Source organism: Ursus maritimus, unplaced genomic scaffold (assembly GCF_017311325.1).
Source record: "Ursus maritimus isolate PB19 unplaced genomic scaffold, ASM1731132v1 scaffold_24, whole genome shotgun sequence".
Classification (NCBI taxonomy): domain Eukaryota; kingdom Metazoa; phylum Chordata; class Mammalia; order Carnivora; family Ursidae; genus Ursus; species Ursus maritimus.
In genome coordinates this window covers 8227842-8249222 of record NW_024424897.1, presented here as the reverse complement: position 1 = coordinate 8249222, position 21381 = coordinate 8227842, and the positions used below count along the sequence as shown (strand labels likewise).

Below are 21381 nucleotides of genomic sequence, written 5' to 3'. Positions count from 1 at the left end.
GCGCGGGCAGCCCAGCCTCACCTGGCCGGGCAGGCGGGTGGCACCTGCGGGCCGGGCGGCTGACCAGGGCACGTAGCCAGGGGGTGGAGAGCACCTGAGAGCTGGGGAACCCATGCCTGTGGCTTCCCAAGACCCTGTCGCGGGGCTCGGCCCAAGGGCGCGTAGGTAAAAATTGGTGGAACTGTATACATTTAAGATCTGTGCCTTTGTTATATGTAAATCATACCTCAGTTTAGAAGGACGGCGGGAAAAGAACGACCCCCTGGGCTCCCAGGTGCTTCCAACTTTCACAGATTCAACCACTTATTAGACGGTGGAGGGGTGCAGAACGTTGCACCTGGAAAGCTTTAGGGAGTAGGGTCTGGGAGGTCGGTTTCTGCCTCCTCCGCGCAAAGCAGAACCAATCCTGCCACTGCCTATCACCACCTTGGCGATAGTAAGACTTCCTGGACCTCACCTTCCTTGTCAGCAAAGTGGGGCGATAATAATATGGAAGTCGAGCTTTAAAGGAGGTGAGAGGGTGCATAGCACCCTGTCCGACCCACAGTCTTCACCTAATGGCCTTTTGGTCCTTCCCTCAGAACAGCAGGCTGAGACTGTTTTTGACAGGTTCCCAGAGAAGATCCAGAGGCTAACACCTACCCCCATCTCTCACTTACAGTCACCTAGAATGAAGGGCCCATCAAAGACAAAGCCTTGAGGGAACAAGTTGCCACCATCAAACAGTCAAGGATATGAGGACTGAGAAGCAGTCCCGTCAGGCAGTGCTAGAAGCTTAGAGAAGATACACTTGTAAGCTCCAGTCCTGAAATATTAGCTCAAGGAAAAGACTGAAACCTTGAGATCTCTTATGATAGTTCCTAAATATCCTCTTACCTCTTGTGTCCGTAAGGCTGAGAAAAGTAGAAAAACAAATGCAAAATTTTATCCCAATGAGTGGCTGAATGTCTGTGCTGGTAAAGTTACAGCCTTTCCATAGAAATCATTGGTCAGGAAGCAGTGGGACCCAGAAAAGCAAAACAGAGATATATGGGAAGATTTGAAAACCTTGGAATTTTCTGAATTCTAAATCCTCAAAGAGCCTCCTTTGTCAGCTGAAACACACTGCCCTTCCTCCAGTCTTCTGAAACACTTCTTGAAGACACTGCAATTGCTTTGCCTGAAGGCGTCACCCTGCAAAAGAAAGCCAGTTCTCCTCATGCACTACCCTGTATTGTCTCCAGAAATGATCAGTTATATCCCAGCATGCCTCCAAAGGAAGGGCAATGGCAAACTCAAACCGGGAAGAATAAGGATTTGAAACCAACATCATTTCGGGATTTTTCTAATTTTACTGACAAATCGGGGGAAACTATGCGTAGGAATAGATTTTTAGGGTGCTCAACAATGGAGGGAAGAATGTAAGTCTAAATGAGTCTGAATTTGTTGACATATAATGGTTACAGAGGTCCTGGGGTTGCTGTGCTAGCATGAGAAGCACGGGACACCAGGCGATTGTCCCTAAAGTACTGAATGTCATGTGTGACCCAGGCTGTCCATTATGTATGGGTCATCTAACACACTCATCAAATTCCATCACCACGTGGAAATGGTTCACATGGACTGGTGTAAGCCTTTGCTTCTACTAATATGAGGTAGGGGAGATGTTAGGACTAACTTTAGTTACTTATATTATCAACCCTGGCAAGAAGCAGCTTGGAGAAGGACCGGACACAGCGTATCCACAACAATATCCCTTTTATTGATATTAATCACAGTTATGAGGTCTTGTCCATCAGAAAGTTTGCATTATGTAGAACTACATACAAAGACATAAAAATACACATACACCAACTAGCAAACCAATTAATTTCAACCAATCAGAATCTCTGAATGTGTCTTCCATTGTGATCATCAGTGCTCCAGAAGAACATACATAGACCCAGCGTACGGTTGGCCTTTGAGGTCTTAGAGATTTCACAGAGCAAGGTATTCACCCTTGGAAGCAAGTCGACATGTAAACTCAGAGGGCAGGCACTGATAAGCACAGCGCCTGAACACCCGGGTCTTGGGCTGCCTGCCTTGCTGGCAGAGCCCACTCAAGGTCCCATATGCTACTTTGACCAAGAGGACGGCAGGCATTAGCTCCGTTTGAAACAGACAAATTCTATCACCCCTGCTCGAGAAACTACGTGTAGGATGGAGCAGATTGGCTTCTAGTGTAGTTCAAGTCATCCCTTTAGAGTCATTTCAGGATGATGACTTGGCTAAGATTTACCTTACAAGGGGAATGTAAAAAATCTCTCTTTTTCTTCCTACCCCTTCTTCCTTCTTCATCCTAAGCTTTCTGGCCAAACTCGAGCAAAGCCTGCGACAGCTTAAGTGTCCAAGGTTACAAGTCACTTGGTCAACAGGGAAGGACCTAGTGCAGATTCCAAATGTCTTTCTCTCACTCAGGTTAGCTTAAGTGGCTCCCTCCATAACCACACAGGAGTCTGAGTTCCGGCTGTCCGCTGGTGTCCCCAAGTCTCTTAGAAAAGGGAAGGCTATACATTTATCAAAATGAATGTCTAGGGGATTTGGACACCATGACAAACCCCTTTGCTCTGGAATCCATAGAGAGCAGAGGTCTCTCACCAAAGCTGCACTCACACCCTGTGTTCATGGTTGTCTGAATTCCCTAATCCCCTTAACATCAACAGTGCCAATCTTCGCCTTAAAAAAAGTGAAATAAAAAAGAAAGAAAAAGACTAACCGATTTCCTTCCCTTTGTCTGTGTCCCCTCCCGTACACCATCTCCCTCGGGGGACACAGAGGAAGGCATATTCCTCTTGGGCTGGCTGGACCTTGGAGAGTGGGTTGCTATGTCCATGACGTTCCAGTTCCGGTCTCACGGGTAGATGATCAGTGGTGAACGATCACGAGGGACAGACGAGAGATGTCCTGGCCATTCGGCTCTGAGTCACGTGGCAAAAATGCTTAGGAGGCTTCTCTCTTGGTAGCTTGCTCCTGCAGGTGGTGACCTTGAGAAGCTGCCACTGAGCCCAGCGAGGGAGACTGAGGGTATGACAGCAGAGATTTCCCTGATCTGTGTGTCCTTGGTAATCTCGCCGAAGAAAGATTCTATTTAGTGGCCAAACGAAAATCTGGAGTTCCGTGACACCTTGACATTCTAAATAAAATTAAGATCTCCCTCCAAAGAAGAGTAAAAATTGTCTTACTATAATCAGAGTCAATCAGGATAATGAGATGAAAAGGAGAGAAAGGAAAAGTGTTTTAATGTAAAGAAAAGAGGCTTGTGGTCCCGTTGAAGCCAACCATTGCAGTTTCCTGGTGCTGCTTTTCCTGGGGTCCGAAGCATCTCGCACTAGCCCAGGCCAACATCGAGGGACATCATCACCACAAATCCCAGAATGGAGGCCCAGGAGGCCAGTTTCCCGTTACCACTAGGAAGGAAGGGAAGGAAGACCTTAATGCACTCTGGGACACCATCCAAGCTGAAAGCATCCTCTGTGAGGTCCAATTCCAACAGAAAGTACACCACTACGATTAATAAGAACAATATTGACAAGTAACATTTCTTGGGGCTTGCTACATGCCAGGCAAACTAACTCATGTAACCACAAAGGATGGTCACATGAGATCGGTGCTGTCATTATTCCCGTGTTACTCGTGGGGAAACTGAGGCATGCAGAAGTAACATGCCCAAAGATACCTCTCCTGGCTCTGGAAAATATCCTTGAATAATACAGAGTGGCAATTAAATTCTCGATGGTATTATTGAGTCTGACCTCCACATCATTCTGCTATAAAAACCAAATGAAACAAAGAAAGCGAGCCCCTACCCCCTGACACCCGGCCCACAGCAACACAATGAGACTATGGATGGATAGCTCTGGCTATCAGAGCTCACCGCTCCCCTCATTCCAGCCCCAGAAAAACCCAGAAAGAGAGGGGTGGGGAGAGAAAGGGACATACGCAAAACTAATCACCTGGATTAGTGGAGTGTATATGCTCCTAGTGTTACTGCTCCGTCTCTCCAATCTCACCCCCGCCCCCGCCACCCCTTACTTGTCTCTCTTTCATTTCAGAGAGCACAGCTGAAAAGGGGGGGGGGATGATCTTGGGAGGGGGCGGGAAGCGGTAAGAGCAAAGAAAGGAGTAACAGATGAAGGACGGTAAGATCTGGAGGCTGAGGCCCCGGGAATGGGAAACTGGCCAGGGGCAGATGAGGGACGGTTTGCTCTCCAACCTGATCTGAGCCTCGGGGATGATGTCGTCCATGACCACATAGACCATGGCGCCAGCAGCAAAGGCCAGGGCATAGGGCAGGAGGGGCTCAGCCAGCACCACGGCAAAGGCACCAAAGACCCCGGCCAGCGGCTCCACCATGCCGCTCAGCTGCCCGTACCTAAGGAGAGACCAGAGACATGTGCCACCATGGGGAGGGTCAGGCAGACACATCGCCAGCGTGCTCAGACTGCTGACTCAGCCCCAGAACACAGACGCCTCATTCCGCATCGTAGCTGCGCCTGGCAGTGCAAAAGGATTTCGTTGCGTCTGCAGCCACCTCCTTCTTCCCCGACCTTCTCCGACACGGCAGGTGCCCCCTCCCGGGTGTCCTGTAGGGTTTTAAGTCTTCTGCATTGTCTGTTTGCCATAACAGCATGATTGGGATCTAATTCACATACCATAGGGCACGCCCATTTCATCTGTACAGTTCAGTGGTTTTAGTATAGTCACAGGGTTGTGCAACCATCACCATGACCTGGTTCCAGAACATTCTCATCGCCACAAAAGGAAACCCCATACCCATTCGCAGCCACTCCCCAGCCCTCCCTCCCCCAGCTCCCGGCAACCACTGATCTGCTTTTTTGTCTCTATGGATTTGTTTATTCTGGATATTTCATATAAAGGGACTCATGCAATGCTGGCTTATTGCACCTCGCATAATGTTCTCAAGGTGTGCCCGTGTCATAACACATATCAGCGTTCACTTCATTCTTTTTATGAGTAATATCCCACTGTACAGATACCCCACATGTCCTCTGTCTGTTCACCGGCCAACGTCGACATTGTCTCTTGACCGGCAGGACACTGATTAGGAGTGGTGTGGACATTTCCCAAGGACGGCTGTGCCTGCTAGGTTTGGGGGTTCAAGCCACCACTGCACCCCTTCTGAAGCAGCTGTAACCACACCCCCTGGCCGAAGAGGTGGACCTACCCGGCCAGGTATCTACTGAGAGCTGGTCCCCACTGCCCCCATCTTGGATTAAGGTGAGACTTCTTCTTTTAAAAAGAATCCCTTTATTTGAGCTATAGTGAGAGTGGATCTCTGTTGCTTGAAATCACAGGAGCCCGGATGAAAACAGCAGCCTGCATGAGCCCTGAGGATTCAGAGAGCAGGAGAGAAGCCAGTACCCGCTCCCCACAGCTGAGCCCGGCCAGCTGTTGCGTTGAATACCAAAGGGAGTTGGGACATCTTTCCCATTATCTCTTGTGTGGGCATTGGGCAAGATATACTGCCTGTGAGCCTTAATCTCTCCATCTGTAAAATGGGGCTAGAGAAACCCAGAAGTGCACTGGGGCATTTCCCTGCCCAGCTGGCCTCCTCAGTGACAGGACAGGGCTGTGAAGCTCCCCACTCTCCTGCTTCTCCCTGGCCAGGAGTAGACTGTTGGCATGAGGAGACACTGTCTACACTGCAGGACTCTCTAAGGGCACACTGCTTCCAGACTTATGCTGTATGCATGGGTCAGCAGACTTTGCAATTCTGTAGTGTGTATACAATTCCTGGCCTTGGCCTTGTCACTTCAGAAAAAGAGTGAGTTTGACGTCAAGCCCAGACTGGACTGAGAAGAAAAAGTGTTTAATCTTGGGGTCCAGACGCTGACCACAAGGCCCCCCATTCCCTCGCCTCCTGTTCCATAGTGCCCCTCCTATATGAGACACCAGTCACAGCTTTGGGGCTCCCGGAACTCACATTTGAACCAAATCTCTAAGGCCATTTGCCTGCCCTCACTCCGTCCTCTGTTCTGTAGACTCCAACAATGGAGAAAGAGACAAGAGAGGGGAAAATAAAATAATGTAAGTATGTGTAAGAACTTGTAAGTCATAAGGTCCCATAAAACGGAAGGCATTTTTAAATTGTTGTTATTAACAGTCTTTTAAAATGCCCTCACCGTACATTCTAGAGCAGTGATTGTTTTGACAAAGAGGTATTCTGGGGCTCGGAGTCCTGAGTCGAGGGACAGATTAGACTTCTAGTCTTGGAGTCACCACCGAGAGCAGGTTGTCTGACTCTCTGGGCCATGGTTCTCCCCTCTGAAAACTGAGGACTCACCTTACGTGTCACTGAAAAAGTAACACAAAGGAATAGACTAGAAAGGCCACGGGGACTATGAAAACATGAAGCTGGAGTGCAAGAGGCATCATCTCCCAGACCCTACTGACACAACCCTGGTGTTCACATTGACCAGGGTTCTGACCGGGGCCAATGTAATGACTCCTGGGGACAGGCTGTGCTCAGATGGGCCTACGTAAAGGTGTGTGACATTGACAGTAGACAATGGATTACTTCCTACCTGACGGGGAGAAAACCCAACACTGAACAGGCATGGCGTGGCTACACCTGGAGGCATTTTGAAATAGGAAACATGACCATTGGGGCTAGTTTATGTAAAGGTCGAAGGTCAAGAATGAGTTTCTTAAGCTTCCTTCCACCCTTGGGGGTGCAAGATTCAAACAGATTGTCGGCATTTTAGCAGGAGCTCCAGGGTCACTTCCGGGTCAGAAGAGGTGGCTCTCGGAGAAAGAAGCCTATACGAAGGGCTGCTCTGAGCTTTACATCAGACACGACCGCGGACTCTGACAGCAGACACTCTGGAGCACTTACCAGAAGGCTCTCCAGGGGGAGAAGCCAGCCCCTCGCAAGGGGAGGCTGACAGCCAGGCCCTCCGGGAAATTCTGGATCCCGATTCCAATGGCTAAATTCCTGAAAGAGCAAGAAGGCACATGAAGGAGCACCCGCACACACCTGGGACCCCGGACTAGACCCAACGCCGTCCCTGGGTGTGAGAGATCCTGGTGAGACCTGTGGCAGGTGCAGGAAGGAGAAAGGTTAGGGACTGTGTGCAGGTGCAGGGCACACGGAGAGGAAGGGGCTGACGTAGACCGTCCACCCCTTCATGCTGTCCTTGGTCCCCAGGGACACTCGATCTCTATGGCGTCACATAAGCAGAGAACGTGATGGTTGGGCATGAAGATGACCCGGGTTCTGCCACTGAGCTGCATAACCTTGTACAAATCATTTACCATTGGACATCTCAGATCCTTACGAATAACACAGCCGGGCTTGCACGGGGATGGTAACGTCGCCCATGAAGGACTGTGCACGGCTGTGTGGCCCAGTGACCTCAGGCCTGGAACGTTCCCAGCACGGGTGAGGTGCTCAGTACGGTTTGGGCTTTATTCCCTTGTGGCATGGAGATGGGTACCTGGCATTTTACTGTGAGTCAAGCTCAGAAACGGGACAAGGGAGTACTCAGCGGACTCCAACAGGCACACCGACCTCCCGGGCTTGGCCATCCCGCTGACTCTGCGGGTCTGGCCCTGGCACCACACTTCTTTGGGCCCCTGTGGTGCTCACCGTGATCCTCTCTCCTCTGCTCCTGCAGGACATAGAGGGGTTGGGCTCTGGGAACTGGTCAGGCTCAAGGACAAACTGCCTGCTGTCTGCAGAGGGTGAAAAGGGCCGGCCTCGGGATCAGGGTCAAGAGTCTCACTTCTTGGGTCCCAGGTCTAGGAATCCAAACCCAGCTTTGGATCATACCGTCCAGCCCTGCTTGAGTTATAGGGCCCTGTAAACTCCCACCAGCCCTGGGCAGAAATGCAACTTGTTCTAGAAGCTTCTGCTAAACGGGAGCTCCCGTTTCAGGAGCAGGGGGCATTTGAAATATACTCCTTTTTAAGAAATGAACCTTAAGGGTCCATTTGCCAATATTTCATTGGCTCCTGCCTTGCCTTCTCAAACAGACCCTCAAAGGGGTGATCCTTTTTTCCCCACACTTTTCCAGTATCCCTCCCCTCCCCAAATGGATAAGTGAATACAACCAGCTTTCTTGACCTTTTGCAAAGCCCTGAATCCAAGCTTTCCTTTGAGGAAGAGCAAAGCGTCTGACCAGTTCTTGTACCCCTTTTCTGACCGCGGAAACAGCATTCTGCGGCAGGCTCACTGTCCATGGCCATCGCCTGCCCCGCCACGTTCACAGGTTGGCGCACACTGTCCCCCCAGCCTAACCCCGGACTTGCCAGCCCCATGTCACCAGTAAGTCAGAGGTGGGGCTCCCCGTCCAAAGTCCTCATGGTGACGCACTGACTGCAGCCCTCCGCCAGGCGGGCTATGGAAGCCTCCTCCGCATCCTGTCCGGGAGCCACCGTCCTGATAAGCAGCACAGAAACCCCATTCTTCAATCCCTGGCAAGCCACATGACCCCTGCCCTGCCCTGGCTCTGGCATGGCGCTGCCAGCCCAACCAGGTGCCACACCCTCGGGATCCCACCAGGCTGTCCTCAGCAGAGCACCGGCTCGTCGGGTGACCTCCACGCCCCCCCGAGAGCTCCTGGGCCCCTCACCCCCAGACAAGGACTGGACCGTGGGTTCTCCACCCCTCCCATCTTCCTGTATGTCCCTTCTTAACCCGGCTCTGCTCTTCATGGGCCCACACGTGTCACCCACCTCGTCCCCCTGCTCCACTGGATGGCCTGCATCGGTGAGACATCAGCTAGCTAGGGGTGACCCAATGGACAGGCTTGGTCCCCTCCACACCCCCTGTTCCACTTCATCACTTGCATCAGCTCCAGGCTGAGTTAAAGCCCAGAGCTCCCGGCCCTGGCCATGCATTAGCAAACGCTGACGCCCAGGCCTGCCCTCGGGGCTCCAGTGAATCGCTGTGGTGTCAGGCTCCAGATTGGCAGAACTTGGAAGAATGTGCTGATGGCGTTGATTGCCAATGATGTCAGACATCACCAAAATGGGTGAGGGTGAGGATCGTGGCCACACCCACCTCCGCCCCAGGAGCCCCTTCCCTGCTATGCTGCCACCCAACCGAGAAGCATCATGGGGGTGGCCCCAGGTGGGAGCCAAGGACACCAGCAGCTCCTGTGAATGCACCAGCTGGCCTGCAGGCTGGGTCCTTCCTGTGTATGAAACCCAAACTGGGGGGGCCCTGGAGGGGATTCTGAAGAACAAAGAACAGAAGCAGCAAAGTGGGGGTGACAGTGGGGAGACAGGACTAGCAACAGCAGAGACAGAAGACTGGCTCCCAGGTACCCAGGGCAAAGGAGCAGAAGGGGAGCAGAAGGGAAGCAGGGGCTCGGGCTGGCAGGGCTGGTCCCTTGGAAGCACGAGCTTGGAGCTGACTTAGCAAGGGGGAGGGGGCTAGATCAGCAGGCTGGGGCCCGGCAAAGGCGGTGCAAGAGGGCAGCCTGCCAGGAAGGAAGCCACAGGTGCTCCCTCCCTCTTGCAGCTCTATTCTGCTCTCCCCGGGCACCACTTGACCCAAGGGGCATGCTCTGTCGCATCCCCAGGGAGTGGGGTTTGGTGGGCCATCCCCTCTTTTGTTCGACTTTGGGGAGGGAAAGCCCAGATGAGAGGTTTCCTTTCCAGGACGGGCTATGAAGATTCCAAACAGGATTGAAAAGCAAGGGGAAAAACCGAAACCTTGGCCTTCCCGAGACAGTAAAGCTGCTGTGTTCTGTGTTTTGTTCTTCCCGGAGGGAGCACAAAGACACCATCGCCAGTCTAGACTGTGGCAAATTAGTGGCAGGGAGAGGGAGGTGGGGATGAAGGGCTCATTAAGGAGAAACCACAGGCTCTCCCCTGACGGCACCCCTTCCCTTCGGTGTCAAGCCAAGCCCCACAGTGATCTGTCACTTGAGCCGGACCAGGCTTAATAGGGAGGGGAGAGAAAGGCCAGGAAAGGCCATCCATGGGGAGATCAGGGGCAGGGAGGAGAGAGGGAGAGCAGAGGCAAGGAGGGTGGAGGGGGGCTGAGGCCTGGCAGGTGCAATGCTGGCCTGGCCTCCCTGCCCTTATCTTCAGATACCACAGATCCCAAGAGATGAGCAACAGGAGGAAAGGCCATGCCGGTGGGCAGTGGTTTCTGCTATTTCTTAGAGGCCTGGCAGGTGCAATGCTGGCCTGGCCTCCCTGCCCTTATCTTCAGATACCACAGATCCCAAGAGATGAGCAACAGGAGGAAAGGCCATGCCGGTGGGCAGTGGTTTCTGCTTTTTCTTAGAGGCCTGAATCCATTTCCCCTCGACCAGGTCTGGCTTCTCTGCATCTCCTCCTCCATGGCCCCCACAGTAGGTCAGAGAACACTCGGGTTCTAGGGCCGTTGCAGGCCCCATTGTTCAACACTTCCATGGTTAAGGGAGAAGCAAAGACACAGAGAAGCTGCATGTCTTTGGAGACAGTATGACAGACAGTGGGTGCGCCGGACAGACCTGGGGGAGACCCCCAGGGGCACCACCATGACCCAGTGCAAGCTATACACAACTCAGACTTCACTCTGTCTGTGAGCCAGGCACAAACTCCCCTCATTTTTGGGCTTCTTCTGTGGACAATTGCCGTGATGTGCTGGTCACAGCTCACAGCCCAGAGCCGGGCTCCTTGAATGGTCCTACTGTTAAAACTGCCCGGGGTTCCCGAATGAGGTGGTGCTCGGGTTCCCCACTGCCTGGCGACCTTCCCAACCCCACACGAACTTCTCCAGCTCATGCTCCTCAACCTTCTTGATTCTGTGACCTCCTCCTGGTCAGGACCAAGGCCAGCAATGGCAACCGACAGCCAGCCGGGAGCCCCCTTTCAAGGGTGACTCCCAATCCACCACGGAGCCCTGGCCATGTGCAAGAGCTTATGTCATAAGTGAAGAGAGATGTTAGGAAGGGCCCCCCACATGTTCAAGGAGTTTACAGTCGAATAGAGGGCAAACCCCTGCTTACAAAGAACTACAGGACGGTGCCCAACTGGCTCAAGGCTGTAAGGGAAGCACGAGGTACGCACGGAGAACATTCCAGGAGAAGAAGATGATCGGAGACAGAACGTGACATTCGAGATGGACTTTGAAGGTCGGGGAACCCTTTAATGGACAGAGAGAGATGGGGAGATGCACGTCCTATGGGAAGAAGGAATACAGCAAGCCGGGCGCCATCCAGGCCTTTTTTTTTGCTTTTCCCCAGTTCAAAGCCCACACGCATGCACGTACGCGCGCGCACACACACACACACACACACACACACACACACACACACAGGACACGCGCAGAAGTCACAGCCCAGCTCTCCCAGACATCAGTCTTGTAAAAACCCTTCCTGTGCATGGGAAAGCATCACAGCCCGCTGAGTCCGCTGGCTTTTGAGGGAAAACCTAAGTGCTCAGTGCCCCAGCCCCAGGCCCACCCCAATGGTCTCCCCAAGGCCAAGTGTGGGGATGCACCCCAGGGGTGTCCAGCCCACCTTTGGAGGCACTCTCACATGCTGAATGAGATGCTTGGAGGGTCCCTCGAGACCCATTTATTGGCTGTGTCCAGCCCGACCTCTTACTTAACGTCTTGGGCCTTGCACGTGGGGAAAGCTTTCTGCATGTGCCTTGCGGGCAGCAGCACAAAGCACAGAGCACACAGTTCCCCTGGCGGCGATGACCTGCGGCCAAAGTCAGCTCTTCTCTCATCTCCCATCTCCTGATACTACACCCATTAGAGGGCTCCTGGGGTCCCCCGGCTGGAATAGAAACGACCATAATCATCCCGGCCATTTACTGAAGGTGATGAAGCATCAGGCGTGGTCGTGGGTGTTTTACACGTCGCAACACACGTAGTCCTCTCGACCACCTTGTAGGTGTTACCTACCTTTAATATCCCCATTTCACAGATGGGGAAGCTGATGCACAAGCAGCTGTTCCCAAGGTCACCCAGCCACGAAGTGACAGTGGTCACATACTCTGGGTCCTCTGGGCCTCACGCGGACCCATCAAACCATCTTGGAGAGAGACGGTTACCTGGGCTCCAGTCCCCAGCAGTGGAGCCGATGCTGCAGCCACCTGCAGGTGGGGCCCACTCTGGAGGCAAGGGGAGCACACCGGATCGGGGAAGTGTTAGCTAGAGACCTCCAGAGTTCAGGGAGTTGGAACAGCTCCCCTGTATCCGGGGTTCTCAGCCTTGCCACTGTGGACATTTTAGGTCAGATCGTTCTGTGCCGTAGGGGCTGTCCCGGGCCCTGTGGGGTGTGTAGCAGCATCGTTGGCCTCTCCCCACCCGATGCCGGAGCATCCTCCCGGTCCTGACAACCGAGAATGTCTCAGACACCGCGGAACATCTTCGGGGAGGGGACTCCCTGAATCATCCCTGCTTGAGAACCACTGACCCGAGAGTAAGCAATGGCTTAGGTGAGCTGGTTTCCTCACCAAGTAGCTGAACACCAGAAAAAATGGCTTGGACCCAGCCAGGACAATATCTGATCCCATTCATCTTATTTGAGAATGTCTAGGCTCGGTGGAGTTGAGTCGGCTAGAGAACTTAGTGGTGGCAGGACAGACTCCTGGGATTCAAGGTAAAATCGACACTGGGGAACGACCGGGCCTCTGCTCTGGACTCTGGAGCTGCATGATTCCGGGGGAACCATGCACATCGTGCAATCTGTGAATAGCACCGCACCCCCCCCCGGAGTTGTGAAATGGGACATTGCAATGGGACATTCCTGCTTGAACCCCAGCTGCACGTCATTGCTCAGCATGGGGTTTAGTTCTGCGGTTGGAGGCAAGGCGTCCCCAGGGAGGCTACAGTCGGGAGAGTCACCGATTTCCCTGAGAGCTGGCAGGGGAGCGTCCTTGCAACCCGCAGCCTGCTCTCCAGGCTATGTTCTCTGGCCCGCCGATAATGAAAGAAGAACAGCATATTCCTGACAAGCCCCGCTTCACCCGGGCTCTCGGATCCTCCCCGGGCCGTGAGCGTGTGTGTTCTTGTGCGGCAGGCCCTTACATACTGTTTTGATTGTTATCGTCCTGCCCTGAAAGGCCTGAGTGTTCAGGCTCGGCGGTGACATCACCGGCTTCCCACTCGGGCTGCCGCAGGAGGTGTCTGACGAGCTTGCAGGTGGGAAGGGGCTGGATGCTCCCCGCGGGGCCGCCGGGCCCTACCTGCTCCGTGGAGCTGGTTTAGCACAGAAGGGATCTTCCCCCACCCCCTTCCCTCGGTTTTGGGAGGCTTACTGCCACAGGCTGGAAAGCCGAGATGACCCATCCTTTCCCTTAAAGTCTGCGGCCCTTCTCAAAGAGGGCGGGGAAAGGCCCCGGGAAATCAGGCCACAAGGCAGGGTGGCGTGGGAGGGTGATTCAGGCCACCACTGCGCACTCCTCCTTGCAGAACAGCACAGAAGCCTCCTGGATGATCAAGGGGCTCTCTCACTCCCCGAGGGACGCCCTGGGGATCTTCACCTGCCAAGTCTCCCAGCAAATAAATCAGTCCTACCTACAGGCCAGGTGAGAGGCTGCCTCCATGTGATTTAAAAGCACCCGGGGGTATGTACCCGCGAGCCGCGTGTTTATATAGTCATAAAAAGGCTCTACCAGGTTCTCAGTAGCTCCATCAGTAGCCGCAAACCGAAAATTAAGCAAGTGCCCGTCGAGGACTGAATGAAGAAAGAAACGGTGGTCTGTTCAGCCAGTGCGATAGCGTTCAGCCACGAGGGTGAACAATCTAGAGCTACATGCAACAGTAGGAAGCATCTCAGAGGCAAAACTGTGGACCATCCGATTCTTGGTTTCGGCTCAGGTCAGGATCTCAGGGGCCTGGGATCGAGCCCCACTTCAGGCTCCCTGCTCGGCGAGGAGTCTGCTTGTGGATTCTGCCTCTTCCTCTGCCCTTTGCCCAGCTCTCTCCCTCTAATAAATAAATAAATTAAAAAAAAAAACTAATTGATTTTTAAAAACAATGCATTCTAGCAGAAAATGTGGAGAAGAGCCCCTGTCTTTGCCTCCGATGACTCAGCTTGGTCGTTCCTGCTTGGGGACATTCTGTGAATAGTTCAGGAGGCCCTACAAGACCCAGGTGGAGGATCCCATGAGGGCTATGGGTGCTGAACACTTTGTAAACTTGGCATGCGGGTGGTTTCCCCCCGGCCGTAGATTGGGAGACCCCTCACTGCAGGGTCTTTCCTGGGATACCTACGTCCATTCCCCTGCCATGCTTTACTCCAGTCTCTCATTCGCTGAATGCGTCAGTCACTCCATCTGCAGGACCACCATGTGAGGGGAGGGGATGCAACGAAAACATTTTGTTCTCTAGCACGAAAAATGCCGTTACAAACCACTGAAAAAATTTTCCAGCATTTTGGTACTTTCCTCTAAAGAGCCTTGATTAACGTTTATTCTTTCTTTCACTTACGGGGTGTAAGTTCATTTTCCATTTTGTAGACGGAGTCACCAAGGTGCCGCAAAGGGCAAGTGCTAATCTGAAAAACACAGCACGGGTCACTGCAGTAGGGCGACCCATGTTGGGTTCCAAGCCTTCCCCAGGTGCCATCTCCGTATAACACCACAGAGGCGGGAAGGAATAGTGGCCGGCGACGGCTTCGGGGAAGGAAGACAACAAACCTTGAGGTCATTCTTGGCCACTTTCTCTCTCGCTCCTCACACACAACCTGACAGGGAATCCTGGGGATCCATCCTCCAAGCCTGTACGGATCTAGGCACCTCCTACCCCCTCCACGGCTACACCGAGGTGGGGACCGCCACCATCTCCTGCCCGTTTACAGTGGCAGCGACCTGACCGGTCTCCTTGCTTCTTCCCCGGCCCCTCCAGTCTGTTCTCTCCACACCTTCTCCTTGGCTTGAAACTGCTGTGGCTACCCCTTTCACCCAGAGGCAGAGCCCAGGTCCTTCTCCTGGCTTTCTGTGACCTACATGTCCCCACCCTCTGTTCTCTCTCTGACCTCCTCTATTCCTCTTCCCTGCCTCCTTCCATTCCAGCTGTCCAGTCTTTCTCTCTGCCCTTCTCTCTCTGCATGCTTGGTTGCTCCTGCTTTGGGCGTTTCTACTGGAATATTCCTCCTCAGGTAGCTGTGGCTCACCTCTTCACCTCTTTCAAAACTAGGCCATCTGACTTTTCCAAGGCTAGGTCATAAAAGACATTGTGGCGTTTGTCTATGTCTCTTGACCGTGAGCTCTGGGGGAAGCTGGCTGCCATGTTGTAGGACCCTCAAGCAGCCACACAGAGGCACCCATGTGACGGAGGGCCTCCAGCCAGCAGCCATGTAGTCTGCCATCTTGGAAGCTGATCCTCCAGCCCCGTCCAGCCTTTAGAGAAGTACAGCTCCAGCTGACTCCTTGACTGCAACCTCAAGAGGGACACAGAGCAGGGACCACTCAGCAAAGCCACTCTCCAATTCCGAACCCACAAAGAACGTGAGATAATGTTTACTGGTTTGAACCACCAAACTTTGAGCCATTTTGTTATTCTGCGGTTGTAAGAGTCACCTTCCCAATGAAATCTGCCCTCGTCCCCTTATCTAAAATTACAAACCATCCAGCACTCCCATGCCCCTTTAAGCCTAGTTGATTTTTCTTCTCCTCTCCCTTGTGTTTTTTTGATAGCATTGCCTACCATCTAACCTACTGTGCAATGTACTCATTTTTCATGGGTATGGTTCGTTCTCTCCCCCACATCCGACCCGGCATCAGAACAAGCTAGGAATCTCTGTGCACCGATGGCGTCCCGAGCACTTACAAGGCTGCCAGGTGCACAGCCATGAAACAGACATGCGTGCAGATGCGGCCCGTGAGCTCCAGCAAGGCTGAGGTCTCGACTGCTCCCAGCTACAGGTCATCAATCAGCAGCGAGCCTGTCACAACTCCCTGGGCCATGGTGTCTTCTGCTCTAAAATAAGGAGGCTGAATTGGGCGACCCGTAAGCTCTTTTCCAGATCCTAAGCTCTGTGATTCCTAAACAAGGGCGGTATTGCGGGTTCTCTGGATTCCCGGGGCTGCAGAGACAGGCCTCCGCTTTTGCCAAAGCTCGTTTCCCTGGCCGTGCACATCTGGAAAGCCGAAAAACAAAACCATCGCCTTGTGCACATCTGGACAGCATAAACCAATCATTCTAAGAGGAAACTCCGAAACGGCTGCTCAGCGAAAAACCGTGATGCAGGCCAAATGAGAGGGGCTGAAAGGCTCCTTTCTTTTCCACCCGCCAAACAATCTTCTGGGCACGAAACTGGAGGCTGAATTCTCTACCGCTGAATACCATATGCTCTCAACAGCCTTCCACTGCGGCCTCCGTCACGTTGCTCTCTCTGCCTGGCTCCTGGCCAATGCAAAACTCAGAGAACAGGGATTTTTCCCCCCACTCCCTTGTTAAGACCAAACGATACCTTCACTTATCCTTGGGGCATGTGGACCGAGTTCAAAGCTGAACACCACCTGCTCCTCCTCCTCCTTCAGGGACAGCAATTGAACAAGCCAGACAGGGAGCTTTGAGCTCTGGTGAGAAATCGCGGGCAATTTGCATGCAGTTCTGACTGCAGCTGGGCAGAAAAAGCCGCCTGTCACCATGCAGTGTGTGGCTGGACAACCAGCCTGGGCCCCCAGAACAAAGAGGTATGATATTCCTTTGCAAATGAAGCGAGGTTCAGGGGCTCTGAACTTCCTGCTATCTCTCTTCGCTAGCAAAGATAAGCAGTGCAGGGAGTGGGGGAGAGGCAGACAGGGAAACGTGCGCTTCTACCCACTTCCAAGTTCACCGTCAGGGATGTCACTGGCTTGATGGCCAAGACAACCTGGAGCACGGGAAGGCTCGAGCTGCAACTCAGTGTGTGCACTGAGTCAATGTCGTGCAAACAACTGGGGATGCCTGCAAGGAGCAGATGAGGGTAGGCGAAGACCTGGGGGTTAGGGGGTCTGGTCATTCCTCACCATCATTCTTTAGAGGTCTCTTGAGGGTGCAGGTGAAGGGGAGGAGCAAGATCCAAGGAGTTATGGCCCCCTGAGGCCCAGGCCTAGACCCTCACTCTCAAACCGCGGCACCTCCCCAGGACTCAGAACACTCCATCTATGAGGCCACTGCCTTCTGCTCTCAAGTCTGACGACAGACGGAGAGCTCACATGGCCCCCAGTCCCCAGCCTGCTGCCTCTGAGTGTACACTGACGCGAAGAAAACCAGGCGGGGCGCTGGAAAGAAATCTAACAAAAAAGAAACCTGTTCCTTCTGTATCCTGCCTAGCTGGGGACGCTGAGCTTTGCTGCTGGGAAACCACTATGTCTTCTTGGCTTCTCAGTGTGGATGAAGGGGAGTGCAAGATAAACGTCCACGAAACCAGCGCCAACGAGGCGGGCTGTGGATAATCATCTGCTGGGAGTTTCTGAGCCTGCTCTGTGTGGATGCCACCAATGACACCAAGATGGCGGGTGAAGCAGCCGCCCTCCTTCTAGAAACAGCTGGAGCTGCTCACAGAGGCGCCTGGCTAGCAGCAACCGTGGCAAGAGCACCGGGCAGCTAACTTAATAAGCTCCTGCTTTGCACCAGATCCAGAGAGAAGTGCCGTTGATGAGTCATCTCATTTCACTCGGGCAACTACCCTACATGAGAAATGCCAGTAACCCGTTTCATAGATGTAGAAACTGAGGCTTAGAGAGAGGGTGAAGTACCTCTCCCAAGTTCATGAGCCCCCAGGCAGCTGAAATCCCAGCTCAGGTCTGCTGATGCTAGAGCTCATGGGCTTCACCTCCACGTGCTGCCCCCCCACACTCCTGCAGAAACCTTGCAAAGCGAGGGTGGATTTTCCTGTCATCTCAGTTTATGAGGGTAACCTGTGATTATGGGCAGGGTTTCACACCACGAAGCCGTCTGGTACCAATTTTCTGCCGCAGGGGTTAGAGATGGGGACCTAGCACAAACATTGTAAAAGATCCTATTGGTTTAAAATATTGTTCTTTAATTCTCTGTAAAATCAGAAGAGGTTCCCAGTATTTTCAAATGAGTGGCTGGGTTCTGACACATATCCTGGATCCTTTTCTCGGTCAGTAACTATAAAGAATTCCTTGGCTACTATATGTAGATCTCAGTGGGCTCCGATGGATGCCCCAGGGGCCATTCCCAAGGTGCCAGGAACCCCTAGTCTTCCTGGTGGGAGGAAGCCAATTAAACACTGTCATCTCTGACCCCTGCACTCCCTCTGAGGGGTAACTAAGCAGTGCAAGTCCAGAGAGAGGGGAGGACATAACCACAGGCTCTGCTGGGGCACAAAAGGAGAAGAAGGACCGATAGTGTCCATCACACGGCCAAGAAAGCACGATCATGCCAACAGCTGCTTGGTCCCCACCCGAGGAGCCACTCAGTATAGAGCCCATCCAGGCAGAGCTGAGACTTAAGGATCATCCCATGTGAATAGGAGATTATGGAGAAGACTGTCTTCCCCGCTGTGTCCTATCAAAACCAGCCAGTCCTCTGGCCTCTTCAAGAGCACCAGTGTCATCCAAGACACAGAGACAGGGACTGCTTCCCATTAAAGGCGATTAAGGAGACGTGACAACCAAATGCAATGCCAAAATCAACAAATAAAACATCAGCAGACACATCTATAAAGGACATTCGGGAGTGATTACAAAAATTGGATAGGGTCAGTGTCCTAGATAATTTCATTAGATCAATGTTGAATTTCTTGGGTGAGATAATCTTTATCCTTTCTTTTTCCCTCAAAGTTAAGTAGGTTGCTTTGCTCTGAGACTTCTCAAATAACTTAATATACAAATTTAATCATTCATCAAATATTTAATTTTTTTTAAGCAATGTTGACACCCAACGTAGGGCTCAAAATCACGACCCCGAGATCAAAAGTCGCTTGCTCTTCCAACTGAGCCAGCCAGATGCCCCTATATTCATCAAATATTTAAAGAGTCCTTACTATGTGCCAGGTACTCTGTATTTTTTTTACTTTTTATTCTGAAATAATTTAATATATATATATATATACTCACAGAAAAGTTTTAGAAATAGTATAGATGTCCTATGTCCCCATCATCCAGATTCCCTAATGTTAACAAAGATATAACCACTGGTACAATTAGCAAAACCAGGAGAACAACATTTTACATCGGTGTGAAAAAGAAGAAAGGACTCCCACCCCATCCCCTCCCTTCCCACACCCCCTGTGTAATCAGTCTTCTTAGTTTCTGGTTTATCTTTGTACAGGTGAGCAGACATATCTCTATGTTATTATCTCCCCCCCCTTTTATTACACAAATGTTAGCATACTACAGATGCTCTTTTTTACTTTGCCTTTTTCACTTAACAGTATGTCTTGGTAATCCCTCCAAATCAGTTCACAGAGCTCTTCCCCACTCTTTATTACAGCTGCATACTACTCCACTCTGTGGCCGTACCAGTTTATTCAACCCCAGTTAGGTTACTTCCAATCCCTTGCAATCACAAACAATGTTGCAATGAAAAAATAACCTTGTGCATATCCTCATTTTCACATTCTTAGAAGTGTATCTGCACGGTAGATTGCTAAGTGCTGCCCAGATCAAAAGGGAAAAGCAAATTTCTTTTTGCTAGATGTCGACAAGTTTCTCTCCAGAAGGGCTGCATCAATTTGCATTCCTGCCAGCAGGTATGAGGGGGCTGGTTTCTCCACAGCCTCATCACGGAATATGGTGTCATATTGTAAAACTGTGCCCATCTGATAGGTAAGAAATGATATCTTGGTGCTATTTTTTTCCTTGGTGCTATTTTAATTAGCATTTTTCTAATTAGGAGTTCCAACATTTTTCCTACATGCCGGAAGGACATTTGCATACCTCTTTTGTGAATACGTGTTCATGTCTTTTCCTCTATTTTTTTATCAGAACGTCCTTATTCTTAAAAGATGCAGCTGCAGTACATAGAGGTGAGGGGCCCTGAAATGTCAAATGGTTCAGTGGGGAAGAAAAGGATGTGTGTGTGTATGTGTGTGTGTGTGTGTGTGTGAGCATATATGTTTATCTATCCAGGGAGAGAACAATAGTCTTATTATACACACACACACACACACACACACACACACACAGAGCTCCTCCCTCTCCGCATACACACAAAATGAGTCAGTCGTCAACAGCCACCGTGCTCCCTCCCACAGCTGCAGCAAACATGCTCGATCGCCCAGCCTCCCCTTCTGCCTTCATGGCTTCCACACGACAAGTCACTCTGGGAAGGACTTCAATGCCGACGGGCCGGCCACATCCCTAGGAAGCCCGGCAAACTGACAGAGCACTCAGGTGAGCCACGATGTCCCCTGTCTCCTGGAATCCCGTCTAGCCAAGGTCTTCAAGGTGGGCCCCCCAGGCCTGGTCACTCCCCATCAACCTTCACAATGTGTGCCATGATTACTTACTTTAAATCACCCACCTTTTGTTCTTCAAATGCCTTTTTAAATCAAATTGTAATACTTTCGTCAGGGGAAAAAAAACATTGCCTTATTTGCCCGACACAGAAAATAACCACAGGGGTAAACAGGGGGAAAGCAAATCCGAAACAGTGAGTTGGCGTGTCTGTGATGTAAATCTAGACCCAGATTTGGTGTCCGGGTAGATGGTCCAGCGAGGGCCCCCAGCCCCCTGCCACTTGCCGAAGTCAAAATCCCAGATGGAAATTCCCGATCATCTTTTTTTGAGGGGGGGAGGGGTTCCCAGTGCAAATACAGTCTGTGGCCCGGACGGTCACAGTATTCCGAGATGGCATCTGGCAGGCAGGTGAAATTAGCATGTTGAAAGAGCTGCGCCTGGCGCCTGGAACAGAGTAAGCGCTCAGTAAACGCTAGCTGCTTCCTTCATCACCATGACGATGAGGAGCCGTGTGCAAAAAGAAAAGCGTTAACAGAGCAGGCTTGAGACAGCCCTCCTCAGAAAGGTCTGTTTGTAGGGCTGGCCCTTTGCTGCTTCTGGGAACCTGATGAGGGTGTCTCTCTGTGCCCAAACTGTTTGTGCAAATCATATTGTTTACGCTGAACACCTGCTTCAACTTCTGGGAGCCTGGAATTTTAGTATGCGGTAGTCAGAGGGTGCCTATGTGACCAGCCCCCAGTAAAATATTTGGGCACGGAGTCTCTAATGAGTGTCCTGGGTAGACAAGAATTTGCACATGTGGTCACAAATTCATCCCTGGAGGAATTAAGCACACGCTGTGAGCTAGCAAAGGAAAGGACTTTTGGAAGCTTGTGCCTGGCTCCCTCCAGACTTTGCCCCACAGATTTTTTTGCTGATTTGGCTTTGTATCTTTTCCCTACAATACATCTTATCTGTGAGTATGGCTGAATGCTGAGTCCTGTGGGTCCTTACAGTGACTCACCCAATCGGGGTAGGCTTGGGGGACCT

General features: G+C 51.9%; 1 protein-coding gene across 8 annotated transcripts in view; it reads right to left on the bottom strand.

Annotated features, from left to right (window-relative positions):
* Positions 1 to 21381, bottom strand: part of SLC39A11 (solute carrier family 39 member 11) — a 582750-nt gene that overhangs the window by 177408 nt on the left and 383961 nt on the right. For 5 of the 8 annotated variants that reach the window (XM_008693699.2, XM_008693696.2, XM_040640315.1 and 2 more), the window contains 3 exons: positions 6875 to 6973; positions 4232 to 4390; positions 1721 to 3425 (listed from right to left, as the gene is read on the bottom strand). The exons of 2 other annotated variants lie outside the window; for them this stretch is intronic. In XM_008693699.2, coding sequence (XP_008691921.1) covers positions 3347 to 3425; positions 4232 to 4390; positions 6875 to 6973 — 337 coding nt within the window. In that variant the 3' untranslated portion in view covers positions 1721 to 3346. Of the gene's footprint in view, positions 1 to 1720; positions 3426 to 4231; positions 4391 to 6874; positions 6974 to 21381 lie in introns of those variants that run through there. One more of the 8 variants, XM_040640316.1, reaches the window with a different exon arrangement.